The sequence below is a fragment of the Candoia aspera genome, chromosome 4 (genome assembly GCF_035149785.1).
Source record: "Candoia aspera isolate rCanAsp1 chromosome 4, rCanAsp1.hap2, whole genome shotgun sequence".
NCBI classification, from domain to species: Eukaryota; Metazoa; Chordata; class Lepidosauria; order Squamata; family Boidae; genus Candoia; species Candoia aspera.
In genome coordinates, this window is record NC_086156.1 from 45,567,892 (window position 1) to 45,585,752 (window position 17,861).

At 37.9% G+C, this 17,861-nt stretch overlaps 1 protein-coding gene across 1 annotated transcript; it reads left to right on the forward strand.

Annotated features, from left to right (window-relative positions):
* Positions 1–262: 262 nt before the first annotated feature.
* LOC134496298 (prostatic acid phosphatase-like) lies at positions 263–16,733 on the forward strand. Its single transcript, XM_063302038.1, has 10 exons — positions 263–370; positions 3,365–3,460; positions 4,141–4,227; positions 5,166–5,318; positions 6,681–6,779; positions 8,998–9,132; positions 11,401–11,533; positions 14,944–15,026; positions 16,143–16,249; positions 16,592–16,733. The coding sequence occupies exons 1-10, from the start codon at positions 263–265 to the stop codon at positions 16,731–16,733; spliced, it is 1,143 nt and encodes a 380-aa protein (XP_063158108.1).
* Positions 16,734–17,861: the final 1,128 nt, after the last annotated feature.

Consider the following 17,861-nt stretch of genomic DNA (forward strand, 5'->3'; position numbering starts at 1 on the left):
ATGGACAGATCTAGAAAAAGATCTGGACACCAGTGACAGGCATTTTCAGAAGTAAGGTCATCCTATACCGTTGTACGTTTCACCTTTTCCTTGTACATAACTTAATGAGAAAAGGAAGAGATAAGAAAAAGAGATTTCAAGATTAAATATCCAGTGGAGTCTCCACCCATTTTTTTGCTCTTTATAAAGGACAGCTCTTCCCTTGCCCACCGTTTTCCCCCAAAAGCTTTTCCATGCTGCTGTCAGACTGGACATATCCATGATGAATCTGGGGCTCAGCTTCCGTAGTTTGGACTTCTCCTCACTTAGCCTCTTCTTTGGCCTGCTTCTCCACTGTGCAGTAGGAAGGAACCTGAAATTTGTCGTGGTAGTAAGTACAAGGTTTCTTTTCATTGCTGACAGTGTCCTTTGCATTTTAGCTGTGCTTCTCTTTCTAGATCCCACCCTTAGATTTTGATTGCCCTGTAAAGATGTCTTTGACTGTTCCTGTTTCATGTTTGTCAACACCAGGGACCAACAGCCAGATAATGAGAAAAATGATATTTAGAAAGAGGTTGAGAAATTGAGGAAGAAATATCCAAAAGCAGAAGAACACCAGTGGGTTTTTTTCTAACAATCTGAAATCTGAAGTCTTATCCCGGTCCATCAATCACTTGTCTAAAACAGTCATTGAATTCTAGAATTTTGATTTGATTGACTTCAAAGAAAAAAACATAAAACTGACAATAGTAATAGTATTCAAAACCATAGTAGTAGCAATAAAAGCTCAACCACAACTATATATAAATAATGGTTGAAAACTAAAGCCAGGCATTGCTCTAGTTCTCTGTGCTGTCTTTAAAGCCTTGTTTTGTCTGTTTCTTTGTTTGTTAATATTTGTAAGCTCCTTCCTTGAGTGATTCTAGGCTCCTGCAGAGGAAGGCAGAGATCACACTGGTGAAGGAATGCAAAAGTCATTAACTTATAAAAGAGGCTGCAAGTGAAATCTCAGCCCTGGAAAAATACGAAGCATAACACCACCTTGATTCTGCATGGTATAAGAGGGGACAGAGGGAAAGCCTTTCAGGATTCTGTTATTATATTTTACAACAATAAAATAGAATTATAATAGGTCTTGCACTGTCTCTTTCCTCATCTGGTCTACCTTGAAGGGCTGACAGTATCTTACAATAGTACAGTGAAATCTCCATGAAATCTAAATATTAAAAGTGTTAATTCTTAAAACCTTAGTTGCTCTGGGAAATGACAGGAATTGGGTTGGTGGGCAGCATATTCCACAAGGAAAGGGCAAACAGAGGAAAACCAACTTTAGATCTCTTCCTGCTTTAAGGGGGAATTTTGAGCATCCTCCCATGTCAGACCCACATAGCTGGGAAGAACAAGAAGCAAAAAAAATCACCAAGACTTTAGTAAGGTATCTTTAATACTAGTCTGTAACTGTAAGAATTCCAGCCCTCATTTATAATGAGCTCATTAAAGTGTGGATGCTTTAAATGATCTCACAATCCCTCACAATTGCCATGATAAAATTGGCAGTATTAAAAGCATACCAGATATTTAAAGTAAATGGAAAAGGTAAGGTCTGTATTTTCAGAAGTACATAAAAGTTAGTGCCAGGTGAGACTCCTTAGCTTTTCTTCAGTTGGCAGCAGCCAACTTCAGAGAACAGTGACACTTGAGTAGGTCTTTCACATGTAAGCTAACTCAGTCCATACACAAACTAAACAATTCCTCAGCTTCTTTATGTTGTAGACCTTTAATGATTAGCCAGATTGGAGATTATGATGATTTGGATACACTATGAAAAGTATGTAAGAGAAATTTGATATGTATTACATTTCAAATGGGTATTCCTTTTCTTTATTCCTTCCATTTCCCCATACTAAATTGTTATTGTGGTCAGCTGCAGTCTGTAAGCACACCATGCCTCAGTATAACCCAGAATCACTTCCAACTCAGCTATGTGATTATCAGAATCAGTTTTCACCAAACTGTTGGCCTTACAACATGTCAAGCTACATCTCCGACAATTTCCATCCAAGACAGTCTTTCACCGGGAATGTTGGAAGGTTCTGTCCAACACATCTAAAGGTCAACTGGTAAGGAAAGGTTTATTAAGAAGACTGTCTTCTTTGAAAAATTCTGATTACTTCCATCATTTGAATTTATTAAGATAAGGCCAATCAGAGCCTTTCTGGAATTGAGCAGCATTCCCATGGCAGGTAGGCAAACACGTGAACCATGGTACTGTGAAAGTCTTGATTGATTGATTGAGTTATTGATTGATTGATTATGTGCCATTAGGTCATTGTCAACTTTTAGCAACCACATAGATAGATTTTTCTCATGATGGTATGTCCCTAACCCATTACCACTGTAACAGTCCAATCTTGCTGCTGGTCATCCTTTTCTCTTTCTTTCTTTCTTTCTATCTTTCTATCTTTCTATCTTTCTATCTTTCTATCTTTCTCTGAATTAGAGGCTTCTCTAGAGAGTGAGGTCTTCACATAACATGTCCAAAGCAAGATAATTTGAGCCTGGACATTTGTGCCTCAAGTGAGAACTCGGATTGAGTTGTTTAATGATCCACTGGTTTGTTTTCTTGGCTGTCCACAATATTCTCAAGAGTCTTCTCAAACACCAAAATTCAAAAGCATCAATACTGTTCCTATCCTGCTTCTTCAAACTCCAATTTTCGCTTCCATAGAAGTCACAGGAAATAACATTGCTTGCACTATTCTGATCTTTGAAGGTATAGACACATTACAACATTTGAATATCTTTTCCAATTCCTTCATGGCTGCTCTACCAAGTGCTAATCTCCAAAGTTAAATGTATTTTGGAAAAAAAAATTACATTCAAGACATGGCCAAAATGCTGTGCTATCACCAAAACTTGTGGGATTTCAGTGTCCTTCCCTGAAATCTCAATAATATTGTGAGATTTCTGTCATTTAAAAAAATGACCTTGTGGACCAGTGATTGTTGGGAACCTTTGACCATCATACACATATCCAGCAATTTGCTGGATGCCACAGCCACTTTATGCTAATGTATGTATATTTCATTGGCAGAATGCTGTTTCTGGATCAAGCAGATAGATCAAGAATATGGATGGGACTATCCTAATTAAACAATAATCAAGGAGATTTTGAAATATTTGAACATACCTAGCTGGAGGAAACCATTTCCTCATTCAGTTTCAGTATTTCACCCATATTACTTTAGAGAGAGGCTTGGAAAGGGCTGCACTTTCCTGATTCAGAGATTCTGTTGCAACTCCTGGTAGTTAATTCTGACAAATTGTTTTGTATTAAGCTCTAGTTCCTCTGAAAGCTAATATTGTCTCCAAACAATTTTACCAGATTTTCCGGCATGGTGACAGATCTCCTATGACAACTTTCCCCACAAATACAGTCAGTGAAGATGTTTGGCCACAGGGATATGGACAACTTACTAAGGTTTGATAGATACTCTTAAAGCATGTTCATTAATCAAAATGTAGTATAAAAGTATTTTTATTTATTTATTTATTTATTTATTTATTTTTCAAATTTTGTTTCCACCCATCTCCCCCAAAGAGGGACTCTGGGCGGTTTACAACAAAATTAATACAATAACAATACATGTTAAAATCCCATAAAAACAAAAACAAGTTACAAACATAAAATACAACATAAATAAATATAAAATCCAAGTGCCTCTAAAGATTTCAATCTGGTGGGAGGGGCTCTAAGGCGTGAGCCACCCCCAAGGATGGCTACCCGCCTTCCCGCCCCAAGCGAGAGGGCAGAACCAAGTCTTCAGGGCCTTCTGGAAGGTTGGGAGTGAAGGGGCCTGCCTCACCTCCGGGGGCAAGATGTTCCAAAGGGCGAGGGCCACTGCAGAGAAGGCCCACTTCCTGGACCCCAGCAGATGAATTTCTCTTACAGGCAGGGTCCTTTTTCCTTTTTCCATAGCTTCCTTTGTCCAAGGCTCTGATCCAATATCTAATATTCATGACTGACAGGAATATTTTATCCAAACTTTGCAGCACAACTTTTTAAGGATTCAATAACATTTTTCATTCAATGGCAGGCCAAAAAGATCAATTATCCTATTTTGAGACACTTAACTATATTTCATATTGTTGCTACCACAGATTGGAATGCAGCAGCAATACGAGTTTGGGCAATACTTAAAAGCCAGATATAAGAACTTCTTAAGCCCTTCATACAAGGCAAAAGAGGTAAGAATGGGAAATAACAAACTTCTTTATTTTTTATATTCAGTAATAACATTGAAATCAACATGCCATTCATAAATTATTCTAATAACGTGGATCAGGTCTAACAATTATGAAGCCAAAATAGTGAATATTTGGTAGACGGAGGGGTCCAGCACCACCCTCAGCCCAAGTGTTCTGAGTTTGTTTGGAATTGTGATTCCCATGGGATGCAGATACCTTTCCTGTGAAAGGGGTTGCTTCTCACTGTTTGAAGCTGCTTTCCTATCCCAGTGGTAGTTATTGCCATGGCAGGAAAGAGCAGAGAAGACCAATGGAACCTTCTACAGTATTTCTTTTTCTTATCCTTCCTCTGTATCTTTCTCTCTATCCCTCCATTTTATTTCAGGAAACATTAGAAACTTTCATTGAAATTTCCTAGCATTCCACGAGAGAGAGAAAGAAAAGGATAAAAAGAGAGACAGAAAGAGGGAGAGAAAGAGAGAGAATTGTCTTTTCATCACTCCCTGCTCTCAAATGCTTCTATTTCCACTGCTTATGACAAAGAATGTATGGGAATCAGACAATTAAACTTTCACTTGAGGCTATCAACCATGTAAAACACTTAATATAAAGATAGCCAGAACTAAGATTTCTGTTTGGATTGAATGTGTAACACTCCAAGGTTATGTGGTTCTATCTCTGATATTTGAAGGCATTTCTTCAACCAAAATTTATTGCCCAAGCTTTTTACTGGGATTCATGTCATTCCCACTAGCAATGGCCATGTTCACATAAGATGGCAGGCCATGAATCATATTAAACAAGGAGATTATATGCAAATGCGTAATGTGATTTTAAAAGGCATGGTTTGTATGATGTGGAACTCAGCTGTTATGTCTTCTGTAGTTACAAAGAAGACTAAAATCCTGTTGGGCAACTCTTTATTTTTCCTTTTCTAGATTTATGTCCGAAGTACAGATTGCGATCGAACCATAATGAGTGCTCAAGTCAATCTGGCTGGTTTCTTTCCTCCATCAGCCAGCGAGGCCTGGAACCCACACATTCACTGGCAACCTATTCCAGTTCATACTGTGCCTCTTTCACAGGAAAAGGCAAAGAAGCATGTTATATTTTAAGTCTCTGGGTGAATTTTAATAATAACGTGTATCCTGTGATGCAGAATAGGATATGATGGCAGAATATGTGGGTAACAATGGGTGCTGGATTGTGCCATTTCAGATGGCAAGAAAGGTATAGATCCTTGAATATTCCTACCTGTAGAAAGTTAGAACTTCAAAAGGAAAGGTAGCTTTGTTCCTAAGAGGAGGAAGCAATTATGGAATTGCTCATGGAGCAGCCTTCCCCAAAGATGTGTACTGCCCAACCCTGTTGACCTTTTGGAAGGCTTTAAAAACTTGGCTTTTTCCTAATGCTTTGGGATGTTAACAGAGCCCAGTCTGTGTTTTTAGTCTGCTTGATTAAAGATTTTTTACCTGGTATCTCTACTGTTTTTATGTTTCAAAGATTTGTTTGTCTGCATGGCTTCATGTTTTTATGCTACCTTCAATATCTGCAATAGTTCAGTGATTTCAGAGGGCTGAATTAGCTTTTGGCAAGGGAAGCTGGGGTCTTCATGCTAGCAATGGGTATGGCTATCCCATTATAGACATGCAACTCCAGTATGTTTTTCTAGAGCGTTATTCATGGATGGTCACATACCATTTATGAATGTACATGCATGCATTCACACACACATGCAATGGGCAGTAATGTTCTGATTCTGATCACAAATTTAGGGTAAGAGGATCAGGATTACTTTTAAGCAGAACTACTAGGTCTAAAATAAAAATATTATGAGAGGCCCAATTGATTCCCCCATAACTAGAGGTACTGACAATTCTTAAACAAGGTTCCTTACAGCATTTCTCAGATAAAGGGATCAAAACAATACAAAAAATATGAATCCATTTTATCCATGTTTATTTGTTTGTTTATCAATCAAATTTTATCACTGCCCATCTCCCCACAAAGCAGGAGGCTATATACCTAGCCACATTGAGCACAGATATTAAAACCAATCCCCAAAATAACATGGATCCAAATATTTTTGCCAAGCTTTCAGTGGTTTCATATAATAGCTCTCAAAGAGGAGGTAAATTCTGAAAATCCTCATTCCACTCTATAAATGAAAGTAAAATAGCTGCCAAGAAACTGATTTCTTTTTATTGTGGATTGTTTAACTTTTGTAATGCCAATAGTCATAATGCATCTTCTGGCACAACTCTGAAATAATATGAATTACATGCAACGCAGACTTCTTTACACCACCAAGTAATGTGTAATGCGGAAAGGAGATTGTATGCCTTTGCTAATAGTACAAATCCCATTTAGGTTAGCTAGGTGGACTGTTGAAAGGTAGCTGATTATATGAAGATTATAGTTATTTAATATGATTTTTTCAATTTTTGTTATAGTTGTTGATATATCCTAATTTTCACTGCCCACGTTTTAATCAATTACTACAACAAGTCAGAAGAGACACAACAGTGCGGAAGACCTTGAAACAGTACATGGTAAGAAACAGAAAGAAAAAATAACTATTATTTCACAGCCATGTCTCTTCTATTGTCCTGAAAAGCATTTATACTGTCCAAAAATGTAAGCTTATGTTCATGTTACTGCTATTGTTGTTTCAAGATCTTTCCATTAGGCTTACTAGTAAATGCTCCCCCAAAATAAGAAGTGAATGAATTGACGCAAAAGGAAAGCAAAAATGTGGTTTCAGCTGGGCAAATTGTCCCTTGGCTGTCTTGGTGATAGGGAGATGTGGAGAAACTGAGATAGAAGGGTACTCAAAACGCTAATCTCAGGCATATTGTTGGAAAGTATAGACAGTGCTATCTGGATGCATGACAGCTAAGGGACCATTTTTTTTTAATCTTATGTACTTAAATTATTTAATTCTACAGTCAGCTCAAGAAAATCTTTTCCAGATTGAGACATGTTGGCAATAGCTGCAACATATTCAGTCTGAAGTGCAGGCTATCACATCCGCCAATGGACAATTCCCTACCTTTGTGTTCTCCCACCTATCTGTTGCAGGAAAGCAATTGACAATTGTTTCCTTTTTTTGCGTGCAGATCTTACTGGATGTATGCACTGTTATATATTTGTGTGTGTGTATATATTGTGTGTCTATATACACAAATATAGACACACAGGATAAAGTTAAAGCATCAAAATGCACATATATGGAAGGACAAGAACCACCTTTAAAATCAAAATTCCTTTCTTGCACCCCTTTACATCTTAATTTCTTCCAGAGTGATGAGATAGGACAGTTGCTATGATTTTGCCTAGGTTAGAGGTTGTTCTTTGGTAACCCAACAGATTTTTTAAAAATTACTTTGTCTTCTCTACAAAAAGAGAAGACTGGGGATATGCCATTTCATCTTTTCTCCACTCAGCTGAGGTAAAAGGGTCCCTTAAGTGACTGGAGAAATGATGAAACGGTGCACCCCTGAACTCATCTGAAATAAGACTGCTCTATTTCAATACTAGAGCCTTGTGTGGCGCAGAGTGGTAGGTGGCAGTATTGCAACCGAAACTCTCCCCATGACCTGAGTTTGATCCCAGCAGAAGCTGGATTCTCAGGTAGCCGGCTCAGGTCGACTCAGCCTTCCATCCTTCCGAGGTCGGCAAAATGAGCACCCAGCTTGCTGGTTTAAGGTGACGACTGGGGAAGGCAATGGCAAAACACCCCACTATAGTCTGCCAAGAAAACGTCATGAAAGCGGCATCCCCCCAGAGGGTGAGACGTGACTCGGTGCTTGCACAGGGGACCTTTCACCTTTCACTTCACATTCCAATACTGTGGTTAAAGGAAAGCTCTAGAAGACATTAGTGATCAGGCCAACTACTGACTCAGCTGAGGGGGCATCCTCCTCTGCAAAGTAGCCAATGAATTGCTAGAGTTAGCCTGTAAGGAAATAAAGTGCATCAGTCAAAATTGACTGGAATAATCAAGGGAAAAACAGTACTTTAACACCACAGCAGGAAAATGATGTGCCTGGAGGTGACTTTCACAATCAGGAGATGATGAATATAAGGTGATGTCATCAGTTTCTGCCCTCAGATAACTATTGCTGGCCCATTCTGGCAAGAAGGTAACAGGGCATGGCTCAAGTTTAATGCTAGGATGATAGATTACAAAGTCTTGGAAATTAAATAAGAAAAACACAGTCCTCGGTTATTAGGGAGAACTTTAAGGTGGGGTCTTTGTGAGCTGAATTTTTTCTCATGGATTGTCAGCTTGTCAGCCCTTCAAGGTAGACCAGATTAGGAAACTAAAGTCATGTAGGCCAATACTACTTTTATTGTAAAAATATACTTAACAGAATTTTGCAAGTCTGAATGTACAGTACTTGGCCCTTCCCTCCCTTTATCTTTGTGAGAACTAAGGAGTGTTTTGTCTGACATGTTTTCTCAGATTATATTTCTGCCCTGGATTCAGCCCACTTTTATCTGACTGTTGTCTTGTACCTCTTCCTCCTGTCCCTCTAGGCCATTCCCTCTTCCCTTTACACGGCCTGAGGCTTTGCTTAAGAGGTAAGGCTGAAATGTCCATCTGTTCCTCATTTGCCCTACTTTGGTCAGCTCCCTTTCCCAGATTCCAAGAGTCCCTTTACAGAATCCTGTACAGAATGCCAGTTTTAAAAAAGGCAAAATCAATAACATGTTAGCCAGGGCACAAAGATGACTTGTCCCATGAATATATGTTTGTATATACAGATCACCAAGCATTGTAATTTTATCTTTCAGCCACTACTACGACGAACTTCACGCTTACTGGGATATAACCTGAGAAAACTACTGGACTTTCAAAATCTCCTATTCTGGAATGCATATGATACTTTAAAAGTTCAGGTAATTTTAAGACATTGTAGTGCTTTCTTCACCATTTATCAGGGCCGCAACTAGTGGGGGGCAACCGGGGCATGTGCCCCGGGTGCCGTGCTGGGGGGGTGCCAAAATGAGCGCTGGGGGGCGCCAAAATGAGTGCTGGGGGGCGCCAAAATGGGTGCAGAATCCATGTTTGCCCCGGTGACACAGACCCTAGTTGCGGCCCTGCCATTTGTGGACTGTGACACATGACTTCATACAACCTATAGTAAGAGCTTGAGTGACCAAGTAATTGGTTAACTGTATTGTGAGTGAAATGAATGCAAAATGAAGGTGTGTCTCCTTAGATATTTTTTTTAATTATTATTTATTTTTCAAATTTCATCACCACCCATCTCACATGAAGCAACTCTGGGTGGTTTACAATAAAACTAAAAATAAATACAAATTAAAATACACTAAAAAACTATATTTCTTAAATACAAATAGAGATATAAATATAAGTATAAAATATAAAATCCAAGGTGGTGGTATTAACAGTTCTTAATTTAAATTTGTAAATTCATACAATCATGGAGCCTCTTTAGGATGCTAACCACCCCCAGGATTGGCTCCCCACCTTCCTGCCCCAAGCAAGACGGCAGAGTCAGGTTTTTACCCCTTTCTGGAAGGCCAGGAGAGTGGGGGCCTGCCTCACCTCTGGGGGAGGCGTATTCCATAGGGTGAGTGCCAGGGCAGAGAGGGCTCTCCTCCTGGGCCTTTGAATTGAACTCCATCTGCCCAAAGCTCTAGTCCTCCCTGACTGACCAGCAGTTTCTTTCCACGTACAAAATCCTTCAATAGGTTTGGAACCAGGATATTTAAAAGATACTCCTCACCTCAATTTGTTTACCCATTGTAATCTTTATTATTTCAATTGTATTATACATTCAATCCATTTTGAAAAAATGAATACAGAATATATCAGGTTACATTAATAAGTTGTATGGAAAAGGCTTTCCACCTTTCCTTTTTGTTGGCACATCTGGACATCTGAGGAACTGTCACTCCCACAAAATGCCTGTTTTGGAGATCAGGATAGTCACCAAGTCGGGCCCATGAATCTGACCCTCCAAGCCAAGCCATGGTTTTGTCTCATAGGACAAAACAAAATATAAAGTTTCAAGAAAGGAACTGGTAATTAGACAAATCCCCACATAAAGATATTTGACCTTGCACATCCTTTGCTTACTCCCAGAATTGCCTAGGACCTTCTTACAAAATTATTCCAAAATTTGGATAATTGCTGAATTTTAGAAAGTATTGGAAGTCTCATCACAAGATCTTTTTCAAGCGTCATGAAATCTCACGAGATTTTACATGTGTCACGGGTGCACCGCCATGGGGCAAAAGCCATGGTGGCGCACACGTGACAAAGACAGCCATACGCACAGATAAGAAAAGAAGTAATTAAGTAAAACAAAGAAACAATAGCCAGGAAATACCTTATCAGCGCTGAGCCCGCAGCCGACCATTAACACCTTGCCCCAACGACGAACAGGGCAGGAATAAGCAGGGCGTGGTCGAAGCATGCGCAGTAGCAATTACCCAAATAAGGAAAACCCGGAAGGGGGCGGGGCAGGAGGGGGAGGGAGGAACAGTGGCGGGAACAAGGCAATAAATTTGAAACTGTAACCACGCCGCGTTACTCTCGGCTTTCTCCTGGACAGCTATCCAAATAAACCCAAAACCTGCGTTTCCCTAAACCTGCGTCTGTGCGTTATTTGCGGTAAGACGATCCTGACAACATGCAACATTTCATGAGATTTCAGCTACTTAAACTTCAGGGGGAAATGGATCTTTGTGCAATTTGTGAGAAGTTGAGGGTACTATATGGGAATTGGTTGATGGATTCAAAGGGTCCCATTTTTATCTGACAGAAGGGACACAGCCAGGGAAAACTTCTGTCATCTCTTGAAATATTTATACATGCACAGTAAAGCTACCGCTAGACATCAAAAAGCACATCTCTATCTCACAAAAACTCAATGCAGGCAGGAAATTTTTACTCCTGAGAAACAAATAAACAGACCCCTTCCATTTTACAAAGGGAAATCATGTACTGCATGTACCTTAGTAAAGCCTTAGTAAAGTGACTATCAGTTCACTTTTGCTCCCACTAACATGAATTCGGCTCTTTCTACTCAGTTAGACTCTTCCTACTCAAGAAAGTCTGTCTGTACAAAATAACTGAAGAAATGGGAATATTACTAGGCATAGCTACCTGTCTTTTGTCTTCCCCTATTACTGTAGAAAATTCACAATCATTCTTTACCAGTATGGGCTGATACAGAAACCATGGATTACATGAAATCTTTCCTGGAACATTTGTTAATTGCCGCATTTGAGGGAAAATTCAGAATTGAGAAATCACAACTACAAGGAGGCAAGTATTTTTTTTTAATTGCAAATTTCTTTGTTTGACCTGATTTTCAGATTCATGAAAATATAAAATGTATATCATAGTGGCAGGCTTGACATATGAACATATGAAAAACTCTTGTGCATATTATCTTTCCAAACTTCTGTTCATTTCAGAGATTGATTTTCACTTAAGGCACTTGTACACAGAGGAATCTATTTAGCTCAGAATGTTTGGCCCAACAAACGTTATGATTTCTCTGATCCTGTACCTTCTTTTTTTCAATATAATTTTTATCAAGGATTTTAATTACAACAGTAAAAACTAATGCAAACTAAACTTAGAGAAAGAGAAAAGAATGGAAAGAAAGAATAAAACGTGCAGGAGAAAAGAAAAAGAAAGAAGAAAAAGAAAAGAGAATATAAGAAAGAAAAAAATATATAAAAATGATTTCCAACCTTCATCACAAGTATAAACAAATTTAATATCTTTTCACCTCCTATAAGGTTAAGCAGATATCTCTTCATCCCATATCCGATCCCTTATCCATAAGCAAATCCATAAAGTATCAACTTTTCAATGCTGCTGTCAGCAAAAAGTCCATGAAGAGTTGTCAAAACATTGCAATTAAAAAAAAAGTCTTATTTTAACCTTGGTCAAATAAACCAACTTTATATCCTTCCTTTTACTTCTAACAGTCTTAACCTTTAGTTTACTCAAATATTGTCATAGGATTTGATCTGTCTTCAATTCTTCTTTATCCCATTGCATAGATTTCCTCAAGGCTTTAACAAGCCTTTTTTGTAGATCCAATAACAAAACATTTTCCAGGTCATTCTCTCGGTTTATCATTTGTATTTCCCTTTTAATTTTTAAAACTTCAGCCAGTTTCTTTTATACATTCAGTAAAGTGTCCTTTTCCAAATCATTCTCTTGGCCTGTCATTTGTAGTTCCACTTTCGTTACTTTATCTTGTCAGATAAAATTTGTTCCACATCTTCATTTCTTCATTAACGTCTTTTAGGTAAAGTATATCTATAGAAGCAGACATCATTACTGACAGTGTTGATATTGTAGTTACTAATTTATGGCTCCATTATTCAAAGATCTCCTTTAATATTTCCAATGTTATAACATTTTGTGTAATTTTGTAAGCCCCGGTATTAACTGTCATAAAGAACAGGCTTGTATTTTCTTTTCTTCTGCTTAGACTCTTTAGTACTGTCTAGTGTCCAATTTCTAAAATCATCACATATCTTTGTTATGATATGCAATAGCCAGTATAGCCAAAATAAATCTGTTTCCCATGAAAAGCTGTTTATTTGTTATAGTTAATTCCAAATTCTTATAGTAAAAGTCAAAGTTCCAAATTTGTCTGGACCCTTAATCCATTTATAACTTTCTTAGATAAAAATCCTTCTTACTTTCACACTTCTTTAGTTTTCTTTTTTCTTGTAGTATTCGTTTCATTCTTTGTAGTTTTCATGTATATGTTGAAAAAAAATTAATAAAACTTTAAAACCAAAAAATCTTATTTAGCTTTTTGCATTCATTTCAAATTCTTTAATTTCTTAAGTTTATAATTAATTTTTTCTTTTGTTCGGAGTTGAAGATAAACTCACCTGATGAAGCCTTTTCAAACTTGCCATTCCAAAGGTCTCTAATAGCTTTAAGGTGGTTAATAGACCATTTCCAAAAGTGATTAGAAAGTGAGGCTTGTGCACGTAGTGTCCTTTAAAAGGCACCACCATGGTTGCAAGCAAGATGGTTGATCACATCATCTCCCAGTGCTCAAGCCCACAGAAAACTGATGTCCTGCAGCCTCCTCACGAGGAGCAGCTGTTGGAAGCACATGTGAGCGATCTTCTGTCCTCTCTTTATCTGGACAGGTTCCTTGGTCTTTGCTGTAGTTGTCAGCTCCGCTTTGATGGAGCTGTCCTCAGTTCGCCACACCTCCCCTGGAAGCGATCCTGTGCTTTCTTAACCGGATGTCTCAGTAACAGGTTCTGTTTTCTCTGGAAAGAGATGGGGGTGCTGTAAGCAAAAGTAAATTTCATCTTTTTAATTCATTATTTTAATTATGAGGAACTACGGGTACATCTATTACTTTCATTCCTTCAGATAACAGATTAGCTTTGCAGAGCTTTTTTTTTTTTGGTGCCTTCAAGTCAGTATTGACTCCTGATGACTGCCAAGACAAGTCCCTGCCGTGTTCTTGGCAAGATTACAGAAGCATTTGTCATTGCCTAGGGCTGAGAGGGAGTGACTGGCCCAAGGTCACCCAGCTGGCTTTGTGCCTAAAGCAGGACTAGAACTCACTGTCTCCCGGTTTCTAGCCTAGTGCCTTAACCACTACACCAAACTGGCTCAGATTATAGAACAGCTCTGTAATTTATGGTGTAACAAATATTTTCAGGAATTTGATAACACAATAACTTGTATTCTTACAGATTGGCATGCTTCAGCTGAATAGACAGAGAAGCCCAACAAGGATTCTATACTGAAGCATTTGTGACTACAAGCAATCATTTCTAGTCCAGAACTAGCCCAATTCCATGTTCATTTGATCACACTCTGGCACCCTCAAAGCATGAGTTTGAGTCAGCTTTGATTTGATCCAACCCTAAATGGGCCCTGCTGAGTTCTTTAATGAAAGCATCTAAAAGTTAGGAGATAAATAATTTGCAAATAAATAAATTGGTTTTGCAGAAGAGCTTAACGAGAAAGGCAAAACCTTTCAAAACCTAAGTGGTAAATTGGGCATTTCTGTTTTTGGATTAAAAGCTCAGGAATGTTACAGTATATTTTGCACATCTTAATCCTCTCTCCTGTTTATCCATTACAAGGAGTACAGTAGAACCAATATAGCCCCACCCCAAAGCCATTAGACCTTACTACTTTCAGCTTTCCCTGAACTTTCTCCTTTTTCATTGAAGGAGATCTGTCAGCCCTATGAAGCAGATCAAATCAAGAAATAGACTCTATGGAAGCCTAAAAACTATTTTTATTTAGATTGGCTATAGTGACAATCTTGCAAGTCTGATTGTGCTTCCTCTCTTCTTTCTTTTATATTCATGTGAATTAGAGTGGTGTCTGAGACTTTTTGTAATCAACCCCCATTGTCTGGACTTAACCAGTGTTTCTTTGTTGCTTTGGTAACGGATCTTCCCTCTCTCCATTAATGTCATCCTCTTTACTCTCTAGAAGAGCCTTGTTTTATCATTTTCATCATCCTAGCTATTGTAGAAAGGGTAGGACAGGACAAAAAAAATGTTTTAACCAGAGCAGGAAGAGGTAATCATAGGATGCCCATCAAGTTGCAGGCTCACTGAATTCTGTCCCAAGTCCTCTTTCCATATTTTTTAAAATTTCTATTTCCAAATTTTCTATTTTCAAATTCCACAGCACTTACATTCTTTTTAATCTCCATGAAGGTAACCTTGTGAAACATATTCTGGGAAAAATTATCAACTGCACTACGTCTCACGAAACAAAAAAAATGATAATGTATTCAGCAGTAAGTATTAACATTTATGCAGTCCAAGTATAATGTAGCTTACAGAATCTTGCCATGACACAGCCCTGCATTCTTTTTGTTATTAATATAATAATATAATATGAAATTAATATTCTGCAGCATAGTTCTTGGAACAATTAGCATGATTTCTAACTTCTGGCCACCAAGTGGGAAAGAGTTTATAAAACATGCCCAGAATATCCAAATTTAATATGCGTAACTGAGTAACAGTGTTTTAAGAAATGTGCAAATAACAAGGTAGAAATATATTGCAATGATATGTCAAACATTTCCATATTAGCAATCTACAGTGCCACGCGGCCATTACTGTAGCAATATAAAGCATGACAACATTAATGACAAGCTACCACAGGGATCTGTGGAAGAATCTATAAACTGCCAGTGGGAATATACTTGTTAACTGCAGGGAAATAAGATTCACTAGAATCAAAGGATCTCACCTTTAATTGCTGAAAATTTCAGCTACTTCCTCAGATAATCTTCTAAGGTAGTTCTCTTTGCAGTTGAGGTGGAATGCTTTGTAGTATACGCATTTACTTAGGAGTCGGATCTACTGAGCTACGTAGGATTTACTTCTATTAAGACATGCAAAGGATTTCCCAGTCAATCTCTGACAGGGATAGACTACCTTTGGGTGGATAAGGCCTCACTTAACAGTTGTGGGAAGGTTGGGGGCCACTGTATGGATGTGGCGACATCGCACAAGTGAACAGCACTGGGTTTAGGAGGATATCTTGGAAAGTTTTCTTTTTCTTTCTTCACTTGTATGACTATGTTATGGCTCACTCAACCGTTTTTACGCTTCCCACCTCAAAATGACAAAGGACTGTTATATTATAAATATCTGGTGAAAGGTGTAATATAGCCTCGTGTGGCACAGAGTGGTAGGCGGCATTATAAATATCTAGGCTGCAAAATATTTGTTCTGATTTGAACCTGAAACAACAGTGTCACAGAAAGGAGACTGAGGAACAATGGGGTACTGTAATAGGAAACTTCTCTAAATTTGCCTCCTTAGAATTAAGAAGTTTGAGATATTACCTATGCCATAATCACACCATGCAATATTTCATCATATTTTTCTTTCTGTTTTAGCATAGTATGACAATAGTTGCCCTCCAAACAGCACTTGGTGTTTACAACCAGTTTTTACCTCCTTATGCTGCCTGCCATATTTTTGAGCTATATGAAGAAAATAGTGGGCAAGTATTAATTCATAGATATGATAAATAACTATGATTTACTGGGTAAGATTTTGCAGATATATTTACATTCTCAAAGTACACTGAATTCAATTTACAAGAGCATATCCATTTAGAAGACAGAAAGAAACTTGTGGTTCACATTTTATATGTCCTGTACTAGTATTGTCTGTTTGGCTTCCCACTTCTGCATTCAGGCCTATTCTGTTTCATTGTGTGAAAATAGATAGGCACTTGTGTTGCAAACCAAACAGAGGTGTACTAGATTCTAGTAATAGTATGATTATTCTCCAATAAGATATTGACCTGCCTTTCTTCTTCCTTGGAATGATGCATATTCAGCTATTATACCATTGAGATGTACTATCGGAACAGCACAGTTGATGAACCCCATCCACTCATTTTGCCAGGATGTTCAAAGGCTTGTCCATTGGAGCAGTTCAAAAAATTGGTTGCTCCTATTTTGCCACAAAAGGAATGTTAAGAACAAGAGGTAAGATAATATCATGTTGCCATCTATCTACCTGAGATTTTAACAAGGTTGTAGAATCAAAATTAACATGAAGTTACTCACATTTCCAGATCCCTTTAATGTAATCCTGAACTTGCTATTTCTGCTTCAGAAGTTAGGTTGTAAACTTTAGGAATTCAACAGCTCATTTCATCTTGTCCTATTCTGAAGTATTAAAAGCCCACTGGCCTTTTTGCACTCCCAAACGACCCTGCTGCTAAATGTAGGTTTTAGAACAAGTTGGAAAGGATTCTGCTCTGTCTTCTTTTGTTGCTCTAATTAATTGGTTTGGGGAAAGGGACAATACAGTTTGTCTGATTTGTAGAATCAGTTGAGCGTATGAGATTATGGGAGAAACCAGTTCTCTTTCACATTTCTAGAAATCTAACTAATACTGTACATATTTCTAGCATATTCCAGTGCACTTAATGGACTTAATCCCAAATTAGTATGCCTCAATCAGTACCTTACACATCTCATCATCAGCCAGCCAGCCACATATGTGCATTGGCTATTAGTCATGATGGCTAACAATTGTCTTCAGTATCAGAGGCAGTATGTCTCAAATATAGTGTCCTAAAAGTATTAGTCCAGTATTAAGAGCTTTAAACTGCACTTTTAGGACATATTGTATATGTTACTGGGGATCACAAGCATGGAAGGAGTGTATTTAATGTCTAGTTAGTTTGCCCACATTTCCCAAATATGTATTTATAAATATTGACAAGATTGTTAGCTGACATGTTGCTCTCATTTCTCACCATTTTCCAGGAAGAAGTCAAGTAATGGGAAACAAAATAATCAACATCTTTAATGGAAGGTCAAAAATCACCAGAATAGTGAAAATGCTTTTATATGATTCCTATAATCAAATCATCTTTCTTATGAATTTTTCTAGTAATTAAAAAGAAAAAATAAGGGGTAAAATGAACATGTTCCAGCTCAGAAATTCATCTTGCAGCTTTCTTGTGAAAAATAAAAGCTTAAGACTCTTACCCCCTGAAATTTTGCAGAGTTAAATCATTTTCATCAGAATTCCATTCTCCATGAAACATGTGACCCCATATTCTCCAGATACCATTTTTATTTCTTCAGTGGTCA